This window comes from Bufo gargarizans, chromosome 3 (assembly GCF_014858855.1).
Source record: "Bufo gargarizans isolate SCDJY-AF-19 chromosome 3, ASM1485885v1, whole genome shotgun sequence".
Lineage (NCBI taxonomy): Eukaryota > Metazoa > Chordata > Amphibia > Anura > Bufonidae > Bufo > Bufo gargarizans.
Window position 1 is genome coordinate 564112616 of NC_058082.1, and position 16601 is coordinate 564129216.

At 40.9% G+C, this 16601-nt stretch overlaps 1 protein-coding gene across 2 annotated transcripts in view; it reads left to right on the plus strand.

Moving 5' to 3' along the window:
- The window catches only part of IGSF5 (immunoglobulin superfamily member 5), a 65117-nt gene that overhangs the window by 27563 nt on the left and 20953 nt on the right, over positions 1 to 16601 (plus strand). The window contains exons 2-6 of one of the 2 annotated variants that reach the window (XM_044287477.1): positions 4605 to 4677; positions 6017 to 6097; positions 12429 to 12749; positions 14073 to 14381; positions 14891 to 15025. In XM_044287477.1, coding sequence (XP_044143412.1) covers positions 6043 to 6097; positions 12429 to 12749; positions 14073 to 14381; positions 14891 to 15025 — 820 coding nt within the window. In that variant the 5' untranslated portion in view covers positions 4605 to 4677; positions 6017 to 6042. The remainder of the gene's footprint in view (positions 1 to 4604; positions 4678 to 6016; positions 6098 to 12428; positions 12750 to 14072; positions 14382 to 14890; positions 15026 to 16601) is intronic. The other variant, XM_044287476.1, reaches the window with a different exon arrangement.

Here is a 16601-nt window from a genome sequence, read left to right on the forward strand (position 1 = left end):
GTTGAAGTGAGAGTGAGCACCATGGTGAGAGCAAAAGAGCTGTCAGAGGACTTCAGAAAAAAGATTGTAGCAGCCTATGAGTCTGGGAAGGGATTTAAAAAGATCTCAAAAGATTTTGAAATCAGCCATTCCACTGTCCGGAAGATAGTCTACAAGTGGAGGGCTTTCAAAACAACTGCCAACATGCCCAGGACTGGTCGCCCCAGCAAGTTCACCCCAAGAGCAGACCGCAAGATGCTAAAAGAGGTCTCCAAAAACCCTAAAGTGTCATCTCGAGAACTACAGCAGGCTCTGGCTACTGTTGATGTAGAAGTACATGCCTCTACAATCAGAAAGAGACTGTACAAGTTTAACTTGCATGGGAGGTGTGCAAGGAGGAAACCTTTGCTTTCCAAGAGAAACATCGAGGCCAGACTGACATTTGCCAGAGATAAAGTTGACAAAGACCAGGACTTCTGGAATAATGTTCTTTGGACAGATGAGTCCAAAATTGAATTATTTGGACACAACAGCAGAGGACATGTTTGGCGTAAACCAAACACAGCATTCCAAGAAAAGAACCTCATACCAACTGTGAAGCATGGAGGTGGAAGTGTCATGGTTTGGGGCTGCTTTGCTGCAGCAGGACCTGGTCAGCTCACCATCATAGAATCCACGATGAATTCTACTGTGTATCAGAAGGTGCTTGAAGAACATGTGAGACCATCAGTTAGAAAATTAAAGCTGAAGCGGAACTGGACCATGCAACATGACAATGACCCAAAACATACTAGTAAATCAACCAAAGATTGGCTGAAAAAGAAGAAATGGAGAGTCCTGGAATGGCCAAGTCAAAGTCCAGATTTGAATCCCATTGAGATGCTGTGGGGTGACTTGAAAAGGGCTGTACGTGCAAGAAACCCCTCAAACATCTCACAGCTGAAAAAGTTCTGCATTGAGGAGTGGGGTAAAATTTCCTCAGACCGATGTCGAAGACTGGTAGATGGCTACAAGAACCGTCTCACTGCAGTTATTTCAGCCAAAGGAGGTAACACTCGCTATTAGGGGCAAGGGTGTCCTATCTTTTTCCTCAGTTAGAATAGGCATTTTTGTAGAATGACATTTACAGAAGATCTTGAAAAGACTTTTCTTCAGTTTTCTTTGTTTAGTTGGATTACTTTAATCTCTCTGTATTGTTGAAACGGAGATGAAATAACCTTTTATTAAAAATGTTACAAAAAACCACATGCTTTCAAAGGGTGTCCTAATTTTTTCACATGACTGTAAGTGACTACAAGGAGTTTTGGAGGGAAAAGCCTGACAGAGTGAACCTTTGACCATGTAGTTTAGCTTTGTTAGACTGTTGTGTATGAATTGTAAACTGCTTAGTCATTCCCATTGACTTGTATTCAGACACAATAGAAGTCAGCTATGAACTGCAGCATTGTTTCTGTTACACTGTGCTTCTCCAGCTTGACCCCTCCCACCAGAAGTTTCAAGTTCAGTTAGAAGCTATATAAAAGTCTGTGCCAGACTGCATGAGTGACCAGAAGAAGATACTGAGACGGGGATACTCTGCCACAGACCCTGGTCACCAGACTTTTCACCATTAAGTGAGCCAGATGACTAAGCCAAGGCCCTGGGCCACCCGCCCTTTGACAAAGGTACCAGCTTTCTAAGAAAGAGAGGGACAACTAGCTCAGGCCATTCCTTAGAACAGAACATTCTGTTACCAGAGGGGAATCAGCTCAGTGCCTTGTCTGTATTGTTTTGCACTTGAGTTCCTCCAGTAAAGTCTCTGGACTTATTTCCCATTGAGGTGAACCACACCTCACCATCACCTCCAGAGAACAACATCACATAGTGGTCCCTCAACGGTGTCTAGAGGAACTAGTGTAAAAGGGCCACCTCAAACCAAAGGTTAAAGGGGCATGAGTAATCACTTTGTGATCAGAGGAGGCCCTGTTCGATTCTGAGAATGAAGGATCTGCAGTTTGATGGTGCCTACTTCTTTCTTATAGTGTGGGGGGTGTAGCTGCTGGCTTTCTACCTTATCCTGGTGAGATGAGGATTCTGCGAGAGGGAAGGTGGAACAGCAGCTTTCCAGCTCCACACCTGCAAAAACCTGCCCCCTCTGAAGCAATAATGTGTCTGGATATAGTGCAACAAACCCACTGTACTTTACTGAGGTTATTTTGTAGATGGTTCACACGGGCACTGTATACATCAAATGCAGTCTTTACAGCTGGCATATGCAATTCCTAAGGCTGTAGATGGGAGGCTGGTGTCTCTCCTAATCAGGCATTACAATCTCTCCTTTCCAGGCCTAAGGGGTGCATTCTCTCTGTCTCTGCAGATATATACTGTATATCCAGTATCCTCACTGGAGTACAGTTTCTGAACAGAGGGCCCTTCTGTCCTTTTTGCTATAATAGGGAACCTGAAGCTTATTTGCTCCCTCCACATGCAGAGAAGTCTGTAGCCTCAATGTAGGTGTGTTACCTCCTCTGAAAAATGCTGTCCAATCCTCCTTTGTGGCCGCCATACAGTCTGTATGATCCAGTATCTCTTTCCCTAAAGAACTGGCACATAATTTGTCACTTTAGCTTTTGCAATCCATAGGGGAAGATGATTTCTCTGTCAGTTCTGCTCCTTAGCCCTGTCGTCCCAAGCTGAATTCACTTCCTCTTAGAGAAGAAGGGGGCGTGCCAGCCCAGCCTAGCAACTACGGAACCTCCCACTGCTTCTTCCATATACAGCCTTTGGGACAAGTAGTACATGTGAGAAGCTGTGAGAGAGGAGGTGGAGCAGCAGCTCTCCATCTCCTCAATGTCAAAAGCATGCCCACACAGCAGTAATAATGGGAGAGCTATGGGCGTGTAGCTCTGGTCCTTTCATCTTATCCTGTGTGTGAGAAGGGGTATGCTGTGAAGGAGGAAGGGGAACAGCAGCTCTCCATCTCCACAACACTAAAAGCATGCCCACTCAGAAGTAATACAGAGAGGGCGATGGCGGTGTAGTTGGCCGTGTGAGATGGGAGCAGCAGCTCCCCAGCTCCATGCCTTCAAAAGCATGCCCACTCGGCAGTAATAATGGGAGAGCTATGGGCGTGTAGCTCTGGTCCTTTCATCTTATCCTGTGTGTGAGAAGGGGTATGCTGTGAGAGAGGAAAGGGGAACAGCAGCTCCCCAGCTCCATGCCTTCAAAAGCATGCCCACTCGGCAGTAATAAAGAGAGGGCAATGAGGATGAAGCTGTGGTCTTTCCACCTTATCCTGTGTGAGATGGGGACAATATAGGTGTAGCTGTGATCTTTTCACTGTATCCTATGTGTGAAATGGGGGATGCTGCGAGAGGGGAGGGGGAGCAACAGCTCTCCAGCTCCACCCCAGGGAGATACCACCCAGTCAACAGGAATAAAGAGAAAATGAATAAAATCTGCAGGTAACACAGTATTTCTGGCTGCACTACATGTAGTATAAGTGCTCCTCAATTTTTAGAACTTTAGCGCTCCAAGGCAAAATATCAAAACACATAACTCCACGTGCTGTCTCCTGTGTAAGTACTTCCAGCGGAAACTGCCTTGGGCCTGCAGCTTGTACTCCTAGCAGATAGACTAAGTGTCAGAAGTAGAGATACAGAATTTAATTGCCAGGTTCATGTTTTTTAAAGTTGTGGAGGGGAGTAGAGAACTTGCTCGAAAAGTAATTTCCTTTGTTGCCAGCTGGAAGCATGGCTTCTCTGCGGAGTCCCTGCCAAATTGCTGGTTCCCCATGTAAAACAATGACTGCTCCAGTCTGTCAGAATGGCTACCCATTCCATTGGCGGGGTGCCACCCATTCTGGTGAAATCCATGGATACTCTAATGTGTATGGCCTTAGCCCAGCTCACCTCAATGGTAGGAGCTTCTCTAGAAGAGGGTGGTAGCTGCGATGATGGATGGCGCAGGTCCACAGGAGCTACAGCTTGCAGATAGGTGGTGGCTCATATCTGCCGTAGACGTGGAGGGTGTGCTGGTTGAGTTTAGCCTTGTTTTATTGTATTTCTGCTTCTTTATTGTAAATGCCTATTTTTGAAAAGAAAAATAATTCATAAAAAGAAAATATCAGCCGTAGATGTGGTTGGCTGGTCTGTGAGGTAAAAGAGGTGTTTTGTAAGTCTCAGGATAAATAGCGCCCCTCTGGTCCATGGACAGTATCTTGTATTGCAGCTTAGTCTTAGTCCAGACACAACCCATGAACCAGAGTAGCACTACTTCTGGAAAAATAGCAGACTCTTTTTTTTTTTTTTTATCTTGTTCAGCCCCTTTAACATATAGTATTACCCTTAGTAAACTTACTACAGTAGCTCTGCAGCAATGATGGAGCAGGAGAGCAGCAGACAGATAACAATCCTAGTCCTTGCCCTAAGATGGTATAATGCAGGGTCCCATGGGGGAGAATTTTGAGATTCAGGATCCTGCCGACTACGCCAAGTTGTAATATAACAGGGCAGGCTGGCGCTCTGCTGAAGAAAAGTTGCAGACGCTGGAGTGCAGAAATGTAACTCAATTTATTAACTCTTCTCCGTTATGGAGAGGCGCCATTTGCATCTTCCTTGGTCACAGCCTAAACTTTTTTTTATCAGGTGTCTAAAGGCGACTCCTATAGACAACGCCACCAAAACATTTCCATTCTGTCTGCTCAGGGTTACATAACAGGTAAAGAAATGTTCATACTAGATTGTCTCTTACATTAGGTTCTCGTCAGACGTGAGTGCCTCCTCCCTGCTGGGCCTCATTATCAGTAAGCTAGCATCCTCCGCAGACAAGCGACCACTATCAGCCACCTCCATCTGTATTACCTTAGCAATTTTAACACAAAATGACCAATTATTCTGAACTCTTCTATTCAGCGCTCTAAACCTTGGATGTCGGCCCAGTTAGAGGGCTGTGAACTTGGGAAGGTCACTCCCTGCAGCCTTTGTGCTAGGTACAGGAAATACTGTACCCTGAACATAGCAGACTGGAAGCTGCAGGCATTTTATGGGGGATTTTACAGCTTTAAATTGAATGAAGAGTTTTAGAAATATGACAAAATCAGCTCTGCTACATTTTTCACCATTGTGTATTTAAAGGGGGGTCTGTCAGCAGTTTTGACCATCCCAAAAAGCACTTGTTAGGGGTTGGAGATAGCTGGACAAACATAGGTTTTGTGGAGCTTTTACCATCAGGAGAAGTGTGAAAGTTAAGTTTTGTTCTGCTAGATGCTTCTCCTGCAAGTGCCCAATGTGACGCACTCACTGCATTCAGCTGCCTTCCAGCCCCCCCTTCTCTGAGTGAGAGCTGTAGTGGTCTCTTGGTTGGATGGCACTTCACAGTGAGCACTTGCAGGAGCAGAACCTGGCAGAACAAAACCTCATATTTACACTACTCCTGAAAATAAAAACCTCAGAAAAGGTATGCCTGTACTGCTCCTAGTTTGCACCGTTTAGCATGGTAAAAACTGCTAACAGATGCCCATCAAAGGTGTTATTTCCGAGACTGTAACACTGACAAACTCTCCTACTCCTACCGATCATATAAATGAAGGAGGTCACAGTGCTCTAGCAAATTCCAAGTCCCAGGATTATACATATGATTGTGGCTTGTCAGCTACTGCAGCTCAAGCAGCTCCCCTCCATTCAAGTGAATGGACTGAGGTGCAGTAAGGAAGCACACCCCCTTTATTCACCTGATCGTCGAGGTGCCAGAAGTCAACCTCCATGGTCAGATATCAGCACTCGGCTATCTCTGTTGGTCACCGATCCATTTAAACTACTCAGCACTGGGGTCTAGTGACAATACACTTTCATGTATCCTGTGAATTGTTGGTAAATGTTTCTTCTAGGAAAACCCCTTTAAATAAAAAAAACACGACTGCCCTTTTGCGCAACCAGAGCCACTCATTCTTATAGACAGTGTCTATCGTTTTATCTCATATCTATCTATCTATCTATCTATCTATCTATCGATTCTGACCTGTAACATATTCATACCCATGATGGTATTCTTGTTCCAGGAGGTGAGAGAAAGTAAAACTGACTGATGGACGGATATCGGGCGATCTTTATATGGATTACCATTTTGTGCCTGATACAAGGTAAAACTGATTATTACTATTATTATTATGTCCTAGAAACAGTGTATCATGAATAGCGGGTATCCCCATGTACTGTACAAACAATGTTATATATAGTTATAGTGTTTGAGTTTTAAGGTGAATTTGAAGATTTGAGAATAAATGTATTCTTGTACATAGGAGCAGTATTATAGTAGTTATATTCTTGTACATAGGAGGCAGTATTATAGTAGTTATATTCTTGCACATAGGAGGCAGTATTATAGTAGTTATATTCTTGTATTATAGTAGTTATATTCTTGTACATAGGAGCAGTATTATAGTAGTTATAGTCTTGTACATAGGAGGCAGTATTATAGCAGTTATATTCTTGTATATAGGAGCAGTATTATTTTAGTTATATTCTTATACATAGGAGCAGTATTATAGTAGTTATATTCTTGTACATAGCAGTATTATAGTAGTTATATTCTTGTACATAGGAGGCAGTAATAATATAATTATATTCTTGTACATAGGAGCAGTATTATAGTAGTTATATTCTTGTACATAGGAGCAGTATTATAGTAGTTATATTCTTGTACATAGGAGGCAGTATTATAGTAGTTATATTCTTGTACATAGGAGCAGTATTATAGTAATTATATTCTTGTACATAGGAGCAGTATTATAGTAGTTATATTCTTGTACATTGGAGCAGTATTATAGTAGTTATATTCTTGTACATAGGAGGTAGTATTATAGTAGTTATATTCCTGTACATAGGAGGCAGTATTATAGTAGTTATATTCCTGTACATAGGAGGCAGTATTATAGTAGTTATATTCTTGTACATAGGAGCAGTATTATAGTAGTTATATTCTTGTACATAGGAGGCAGTATTATAGTAGTTATATTCTTGTATATAGGAGCAGTATTATAGTAGTTATATTCTTGTACATAGGAGCAGTATTATAGTAGTTATATTGTTGTACATAAAAGCGGTATTATGGTAGTTACCTGTATATTCCTGTACATAGGAGGCAATTTTTATTGTAAAAAACAAAACAAATACAATTAAATGAAACAAATGTTCTCCATCAGTTCAAAACAGAAATCACATTCAGAGCTTATGCAATGATTTCTCTATTATGGAAAACACAATAAAACTATTTTTCAACTTAAAGAGTCTACACCTGTTAAAGAAGGGAAAGAAATATATATATAATGCAAACTGAAAAATGAGATAATCATTTTTAATCCAGAGACACATTTCTCTCTAACTGTCTGTTTTAATGGTTACTTTTAATTTCTAATGATCTTACCCACCTGAGCTCAGACAGTATTTGGCTGACTGCGGTCGTGTGTTGGAAGGCCTCGCTGTGCAGGGACACCCGGGTTCTTGCATGCCAATGAGAATAGTTAATGGTGGTTATTATCTCATACATTGTTCCCCTGTCGATATTACCATTAGTAGATGGAACACCATAGATAAGTTCAGGATATTTCAGGGACTGCAACCTGGAGATCATTAAGTTGTCAGACACTTCCCTCCATATTTTCCTCCCTCCCCAGCACTCCGTTATAAAAAGCTCCATTGTCTCCTCCTGTGGACAACCTAGGGGACACTTCTTATCTGACTGAGTCAAGTATTTTAGGTTTCCTCTGGCATAGAGCCTCCCATGTAGTGACAACCAGGCAATGTCATACAGTTTAACGGGGAGTCGTTTCCCATTGAGGAATCTAAGACTTTCCTGCATTGTGGTGGTCGGACAATCCCTCAGAGCAAGTGGAGAGCAAAAGAAATCCCTACATATCTTAAAGGGACACTGACAGGCCGTTAGAGCCTATAAAGTGACATATATTCTTCTATTGGTCTTAATATGCTTAATAAACTATACCATTATCACCCCTCGCTGCCTTTCCGTTACTTATAAAAAGTGTTTTTATCAATATGCAAATTACCTTACTTTGTGCCCAAGGGGCTGTCCCTCATTCAGTTCTGTGCCCAGCCGCTCCCCAACTGCCGTCTCCTAGTTCCACCCAGCTCATTAGTATTCACTGCACTGGGCATTTTTTTTTTTTCTTCCGACGCGGCGAAATCCTGCGCATGCCCATTACTATCTTCCTGGCATCAGCCTCATCTTGTCGCTCCGTGCCTGAGCCGGATAAGGTCCCCGGCACCCTCTAGCTCCCGACGCGTCACCGCGTCGGGAGAAAAAAAAGTATTATAGTAGTTATATTCTTGTACATAGGAGGTAGTATTCTAGTAGTTATATTCTTGTACATAGGAGGCAGTATTATAGTAGTTATATTCTTGTACATAGAAGGCAGTATTATAGTAGTTATATTCTTGTACATAGGATCAGTATTATAGTAGTTATATTATTGTACATAGGAGCAGTATTATAGTAGTTATATTCTTGTACATAGGAGGCAGTATTATAGTAGTTATATTCTTGTACATAGGAGCAGTATTATAGCAGTTATATTCTTGTACATAGGAAGTAGTATTATAGTAGTTATATTCTTGTACATAGGAGGCAGTAATATAGTAGTTATAGTCTTGTACATAGGAGCAGTATAATAGTAGTTATATTCTTGTATATAGGAGCAGTATTATAGTAGTTATATACTTGTACATAGGAGGCAGTATTATAGTAGTTATATTCTTGTACATAGGAGGCAGTATTATAGTAGTTATATTCTTGTACATAGGAGCAGTATTATAGTAGTTATAGTCTTGTACATAGGAGCAGTATAATAGTAGATATATTCTTGTATATAGGAGCAGTATTATAGTAGTTATATACTTGTACATAGGAGGCAGTATTATAGTAGTTATATTCTTTTACATAGGAGGCAGTATTATAGTAGTTATATTCTTGTACATAGGAGCAGTATTATAGTAGTTATATTCTTGTACATAGGAGGCAGTATTATAGTAGTTATATGTCTGTACATAGGAGCAGTATTATAGTAGTTATATTCTTGTAGATAGGAGCAGTATTATAGTAATTATATTCTTGTAGATAGGAGCAGTATTATAGTAGTTATATTCTTGTAGATAGGAGCAGTATTATTGTAGTTATATTCTTGTACATAGGAGAAGTATTATAGTAGTTATATTCTTGTACATAGGAGCAGTATTATAGTAGTTATATTCTTGTAGATAGGAGCAGTATTATAGAAGTTATATTGTTGTACATAGGAGGCAGTATTATAGTAGTTATATTCTTGTACATAGGAGCAATATTATAGTAGTTATATTCTTGTACATAGGAGGCAGTATTATAGTAGTTATATTCTTGTACACAGGAGCAGTATTATAGTAGTTATATTCTTGTACATAGGAGGCAGTATTATAGTAGTGATATTCTTGTACATAGGAGGCAGTATTATAGTAGTTATATTCTTGTACATAGGAGCACTATTATAGTAGTTATATTCTTGTACATAGGAGCAGTATTATAGTAGTTATATTCTTGTACATAGGAGCAGTATTATAGTAGTTATATTCTTGTACATAGGAGCAGTATTATAGTAGTTATATTCTTGTATATAGGAGCAGTATTATAGTAGTTATATACTTGTACATAGGAGGCAGTATTATAGTAGTTATATTCTTTTACATAGGAGGCAGTATTATAGTAGTTATATTCTTGTAGATAGGAGCAGTATTATAGTAGTTATATTCTTGTACATAGGAGCAGTATTATAGTAGTTATATTCTTGTAGATAGGAGCAGTATTATAGTAGTTATATTCTTGTAGATAGGAACAGTATTATAGTAGTTATATTCTTGTACATAGGAGCAGTATTATAGTAGTTATATTCTTGTACATAGAAGCAGTATTATAGTAGTTATATTCTTGTACATAGGAGCAGTATTATAGTAGTTATATTCTTGTACATAGGAGGCAGTATTATAGTAGTTATATTCTTGTACATAGGAGCAGTATTATAGTAGTTATTTTCTTGTACATAGGAGCAGTATTATAGTAGTTATATTCTTGTACATAGGAGGTAGTATTATAGTAGTTATATTCTTGTACATAGGGGCAGTATTATAGTAGTTATAGTCTTGTACATAGGAGCAGTATTATAGTAGTTATATTCTTTTACATAGGAGGCAGTATTATAGTAGTTATATTCTTGTACATAGGAGCAGTATTATAGTAGTTATATTCTTGTACATAGGAACATTATTATAGAAGAGATAATATGGAAAAAAAAGTTTGGTTTTATCCCAATGATTGTATTTTAAATATTGAAATGGCTTATACTCTTTGAGTCATATTTTTTTCCCCCGAAAGTCACAAAAGTTTATATTTTGCTGTCTATACAGTAAAAGGGCATGTATATTTTTGCAAATGTATATTGCTAGATTTTCTTTTATGTCAAGGAGACACATAAAATTGCATAAAATCTGTATATGCAAAACAATACAGTTTTTGCTGATAAAGGTAATTGGCTCAGTTGCCTCGTTTTTACACCTTTTAGATGATTAACATTTCTCTATAGTCCGCAGCTATAAAATCCAGTGTCTATGTAATATTACTGCTTTATCCAATCCCTAAAAAGTACCAGTTCGTTGCATCAATAAAGATGCATTATTGCTGTGTCCTAGTCATCATTGCACCATGTGGGGAGGGGGTTGTAAATAATTGATGGCTTTCATTTGTCGATTTTTGCCAGTTAAAGTTCTCTGAATTCTAGACAAGCCCTTTAAGAGTCAGCTTACCTGTGACATGTAGCGACCCGGGAATACAATAACCATTGGTTTTCATGTCTTTTATTATTTTTGGACTTTGATATATTAGGATCATTCCGCGCTGTGCCCTCCTGTCCCTCTAGGAAATAGAAATTTGACAGCTTTGACATTGCGCTAAACGCTCTACCTTTGACAGTGAAAAATATTAACAGAAAAACAAGGAAATGAGAATTTTATGGCTGAACAAAAATAGCAAAAATGTTGACATTTGTCACGGCAGAAATAAATCATTAAATGTAATAAAATCTAAATTGCAAAAGGTTTTCGCCAGGTAGATGTGTGAGGAGAAACAAATGCTGCCACACTGTCATACAGACTACCAGCAGGTGCCACTAGGGGGTGATCACAGGATACAGATTTATACAGCTTCCATTGATTTCAATGTGTACCTTCATATGCAGTGAGCTCCCGTTAGTGGTGACTAATGCAGAGTGAAATAGTTTACAAAGTCGGATAAACAGAATGTTTTCGATACAGACACTTTAGAAATATATTAAAACATACAAAATTTCGGGCCCTGATCCATAAATGCAATGGTTGATGTTAATTTCAATAAATGCGGTGTTCACTGGGCAGTGATAAAGTTCGGCCCGTTCCGAGTCCTGCTAATGCACCTGACATTAAAGGGGTTGTCTGGGTTCAGAGCTGAACCTGGACATACCTCCATTTTCACCCAGGCAGCCCCCCGACTTGAGCATCAGAGCAGTGCATGCTCCGATGCTCTCCTTTGCCCTGTGCTAAATCACACAGGGCAAAGGCATTTTCAAGAGTTCCAGTGACGAACCGGGCTCTCCATGTGGATGCCGGGAAGCCCAATGACATCACCGGCACTGATGGGCAGGCTTTAGTGCTGCCCTAGCCATTAAAATGGCTAGGGCAGCACTAAAGCACGCCCAACAGAGCCGGTGATGTCACCAAACACACTGCCGGGTGGAGGCCTCCGCCTGGCAGTGTGTTATTGTAAACAAAAGAGCCCTTGCCCTGCGCGATCTAGCGCAGAGCAAAGGAGAGCATCAGAGCATGAACTGCTCCGATGCTCAAGTCAGGGGGGCTGCCTGGGTGAAAATGGAGGTATGTCCGGGTTCAGCTCTGAACTTGGACAACCCCTTTAAATAGATGGAGGTTCTTTGAAGCCTAGTCCATATCTCCTATTAGACTATTTCAGGGGGTCCACTGCTCCAGACCATTCTCTTCAGTCCTACCACATATTTTAACTGATGACCGGTCCTCTGCATAGTCTATCAGTTTCTGATCAGTGGGGGTCCGACACCTGAGACCCCTGCCGATCAGCTGTGTGAGAAGGCACCTGTACTCACATTAGTGCCACTGCCTTCTCACAGCTTTGCTTAGGCCATCTGATGTCATCCTCATGTCACATGGTCTAGGCGGAGCTTAGGACCCATTGAAGTGATCAGGGCATCAGTTAAAAAAATCTCAGAAAAAAACCTTTAACTTTAGTAATAATTTTACTTGCTGTACCACTCCAGACCACATGGAGTGCAAAGCAAATTGACTAAGGTCTGTGATAGACTGCTCTAAGGTGACATCTAGTGGTAAAGTAGTGCAATGATCAACTGTTTTTATTTACTGTCTTCACAGATTTTGGGTCATGTTCCGAAATTCTTGAAGGTCCTAAAAATGTCACTGTGCTGCGTGGTTCAAACGCAAGCTTCAAATGCACAGTACAAGAGTTGAAAATTATGTCATGGTACATACATGAAGTATTTGCTGTCTCCATAAGCCCCAGTGGGGTCACAGTGGGCAGCGATTTCACCATCATTCTCAAGAACAGCACAAACTCCTTCAGCGGAGCGTTTACCTCAGAGATAACAATTATCAACGTCAACAAATCTACCTCCGGAAGTGTAGGTTGCAGCAGCCTCTCCGCATCATTTAAAGATGCCTACCTGTCTGTCCAGGGTGTGTATATCATATATATAATACACTAATAAACAGTACATTGAATACATGAACAAATGGAGCTAGCTATATAGGTTTCATAGGTCTGCATTTAACGTTGTATATACGTCCCGCAGAACTAGTGGCCCCAACAGGAGGTGAAGGCTCGATGTCTGTGATTCCCAGGCTCAAGAGGAAGAAGCAGATGTCATAGGGGCCAACAGATGCATTGTGGACCCACAGGGTTGGAAATGGATTTTGCCAAACCGGGGAGCAGAGTCTAAGGGATTATTTGCACTTCATCTTGTAACCGTATATATATATATATAGATAGATATGAGTTTTTCTGGAGGGAAGCCCTAGATCAGTAGTTCCAAAATGTGTAGGACACAGATACATAGAGCAGCAAAATTTGATCAGAGAATTGGTGCTCAGGGGTCACACAAGCAACATACAGATAGAATATGTAGTCAGGAGTAAAGTTACGTCAAAACTAAAATATCTATGTAGCTATAAATCTATCTATCTATCATCTATTGATCTATCTCATATCTATCTATTATGAGGGATCGCTCTCTCTCAGGGGGTCGCAATCACAGACTTCTCCTCTGACAATGGGGATCAAGTCCAAAAGGTAATTTATTTTGGCACTTGCCCCCAAAAAAACATACACCTGCCTGTCTGGGCTCTACCTAATACACGTGTTGTCTCTACCTCATCTATAGAGTGCCATTCACACACAGGATTAGTTCTTGCTTCCTCAGCCATATCCTCCTGGCTGTGACCACACCAGCACCATTGGGGGGAGAAGGTCCAGAAGTCCTCCCAAATCTGACCATGCGACACTCTTTCCGTAGGCATTGCTGGGCCCCCCAAACTTTAGGCTTTACAAAGTCTCATGGCCCCTTAGCCCTCCTGACTAAAACAACACAGAGCTTTCCTCAGCCTTTCTTCCTCCAAGTCATACACAGAGGGTTGTTTTATCCCTCCTTGATTACAGCAGCAGGCCCCACCTGCGATCACCTCCGGCAAAAGACAATACATGTAGTGGAAGGGTGTGGACTGGCAGATCCCACTACCAAACCTATCCCTCAGTCCACATGAAATCCAGCCCAGAACAACATCTAGACAAAACTGTCTCAGCAAACTACACTTTGCTGAAACCACTGCAGCTTTCTGGATTTCAGTTATCTCACCCAGCTGAGGTATCTGGGTGGGATATACACGCCTCCCAGCACTTATACTGTCCACATCACCACACTTTTTATCTCATATCTATCTATCTATCTATTATCTATTATCTACCATATGTAAATATTCATTATTGATCTTTTTCTTCCTCAGTGAATGGCTCTGTTCAAATCACAAATGGAAGTGTCACCGTGACACCAAACTCCACAGTCAGCATGATCTGCCAAGCAGCCCAGTGGTATCCAGCTCCAACCATCACATGGCAGATAAATAATACCGCAGCAGATACTTTATATTACTCCACAATGTTCACCACAGACGTCAACGACTTTGTGACTGCTCAAAGCACCTTTAGAATAAACCCAGAAGAAGATCTCAGCTTGACCTGTCTGGCCACAGTACAGACTCTGACCCATCCGCAGTCAGCGACAGCCAACATAACAGTAAGGGAACGCATCCCAGGTAAGTGTGGCACTTTTCTTCATTATTCTCCAGACAGGTCCCTTCAGGTTATGAAGGTTATGACACCCATCACCCACCCATCTTAGACCAGAAATGGCTGGCATCTACTCATTGACATATTTTTCCATGCATGGTAGTAGAAAAGCGTAGAATGATCTTTGGGTTGTCCTCCAATCTTCCTTATTACTTACATATGTTGGGCCCTACCTCAATGGTTAGACTTAAATAATTACATTTTGGCTATATGCAGCCACCCCTAGGGGGAGCTCACTGCTAGAAGTGATCTCAATGAGAGCTGTATGAATTTGTAAGAAGTGAGCTCCTTCTAATGGCAGTTGTAGGCAAATATTATGAAAGTGGTACTGGGCCCTTTCTCACCAAGAGCCTGATAACAATAGGAAACTAGACAATCCCTTTAAGGGTTGCATATAAAAGAGCCAACCAATCAGATAATCAGAATAAGTGTTATCGAGAACATGACAATAGTATTGTATTAATGTTTATCTCAGGGGGCAGCTCTTCACTCAGTCAGACGGACATCATCCTCATTGCTGTCTTCGCATCTCTCGGGGGATTACTGATCATCATCGTCATCTTCGTAGTTATCATCTTTTGTTGCAAAAGGAGAAAACAGAAGAAAACAGGTAAATTGAGAATCTCCAGTGACACTCAATGACACTAAGTAAAACTTCTTTCTCCGGGAGCTGTATTATTTTAGGAAAGTTGTTATCTGGAATGAAACATTGGCGGCTCCCATGCAAAATTTATTTCATCAATGCGTTACTACAGCGCAGGAATCCGCATATGAGGCTGTACCGACGCAGGTCTGGTATAAACAAGGTCGTCCCTTGTTTAACTAGATTGATGTGCAGTCATTATGGTGAGCAATCTATTAGTTTTGGTGGTGCTTGAAAGTTTGTGAACCTTTCAGAATTTTTTCTATATTTCTGCATCAATTTGACCTAAAACAACATCAAAGTCCTAAAAATTAGATAAAGATAACCAAATCAATTGAAAGAGTAAAAAATATTAGACTTGAAAATTATCCAAAATTACGTAAAAGTCTGTGAACCTCATTGTGCAGCAATGACTGCAACTAAACTTTTCTGGTAGTTGTTGATTAGTCCTGCACATCGGCTTGGAGGAATTTGATCCCATTCCTCTGTACAAAAAAGCTTCAGCCCTGCTATGTTGGTTTCCTTCCTTGAACTGCTTGCTTCAGGACCTTCCACATTTCTGTTAGATTAAGGTCAGAACTTTGACTTGACCATTCGAAAACTGTAAGGCCCCTTTCACACGGGCGAGTATTCCGCGCGGATGCGATGCGTGAGTTGAACGCATTGCACCCGCACTGAATACCGACCCATTCATTTCTATGGGGCTGTTCACATGAGCGGTGATTTTCACGCATCACTTATGCGTTGCGTGAAAATCGCAGCATGCTCCTCTTTGTGCGTTGTGGTGCGATAATCCACGCAACGCAGGCCCCATAGAAGTGCATTGAAGGTGGGGTGTATAGCATTGTTTACATAATCCTTGTTAATCGTTGTGTCTTGTTCCTAGCGTAGATTTTGTGTAGCTTGGTTATTGTAGTCCTTCTAGTTCTTATCTTGTTTTTAGCATGATTGAAGGCTTCTGTTTGTTGTTTTTCTGTGGAATCTGTTAATGATTTGCTGAATTTATCTTTAGATTTTTCTTGTCTCTGGGTCCTAGATCCTTTTTCGTTTTTACCGCGTTAGCATTGTCGATTAGGGTCAGTTTTTAGTCGGTGTCATTTAGTTTCTTTCATCCTCTTCTAATCTGAATACAATCACCATCTTCCTTCTGCACCATTACCTGACTGATACTTCCTCAATTCGTCTGCTTCCTTACCTGACTATCATCATCATCATTATCTGTCTGCTTCATTACCTGACTGACGTAACCTTCATCCATTTGTGGTGTTATCCTTTACCACCATTCCTGTCATCTATTGGTGAGCTTCATTTCCGCATATTTGTTACCTGCCCATGTTGATACAGGCTTCATAATATTTTTCTCACGACTATCTGGTCTTTATACATTTAGACCCTACTGTAAGATCTGGGGATATCTAAGTACTGGGAGACAGTATTAGTACCTGGGAAGGGGGAAAAAACTCATTACCTGAAGGAGTGAGGAGCTGTAAGGACCTGTGAAAAGGGAAAAAACCTCATTACCTGAAGGAGTGAGGAGCTGTAA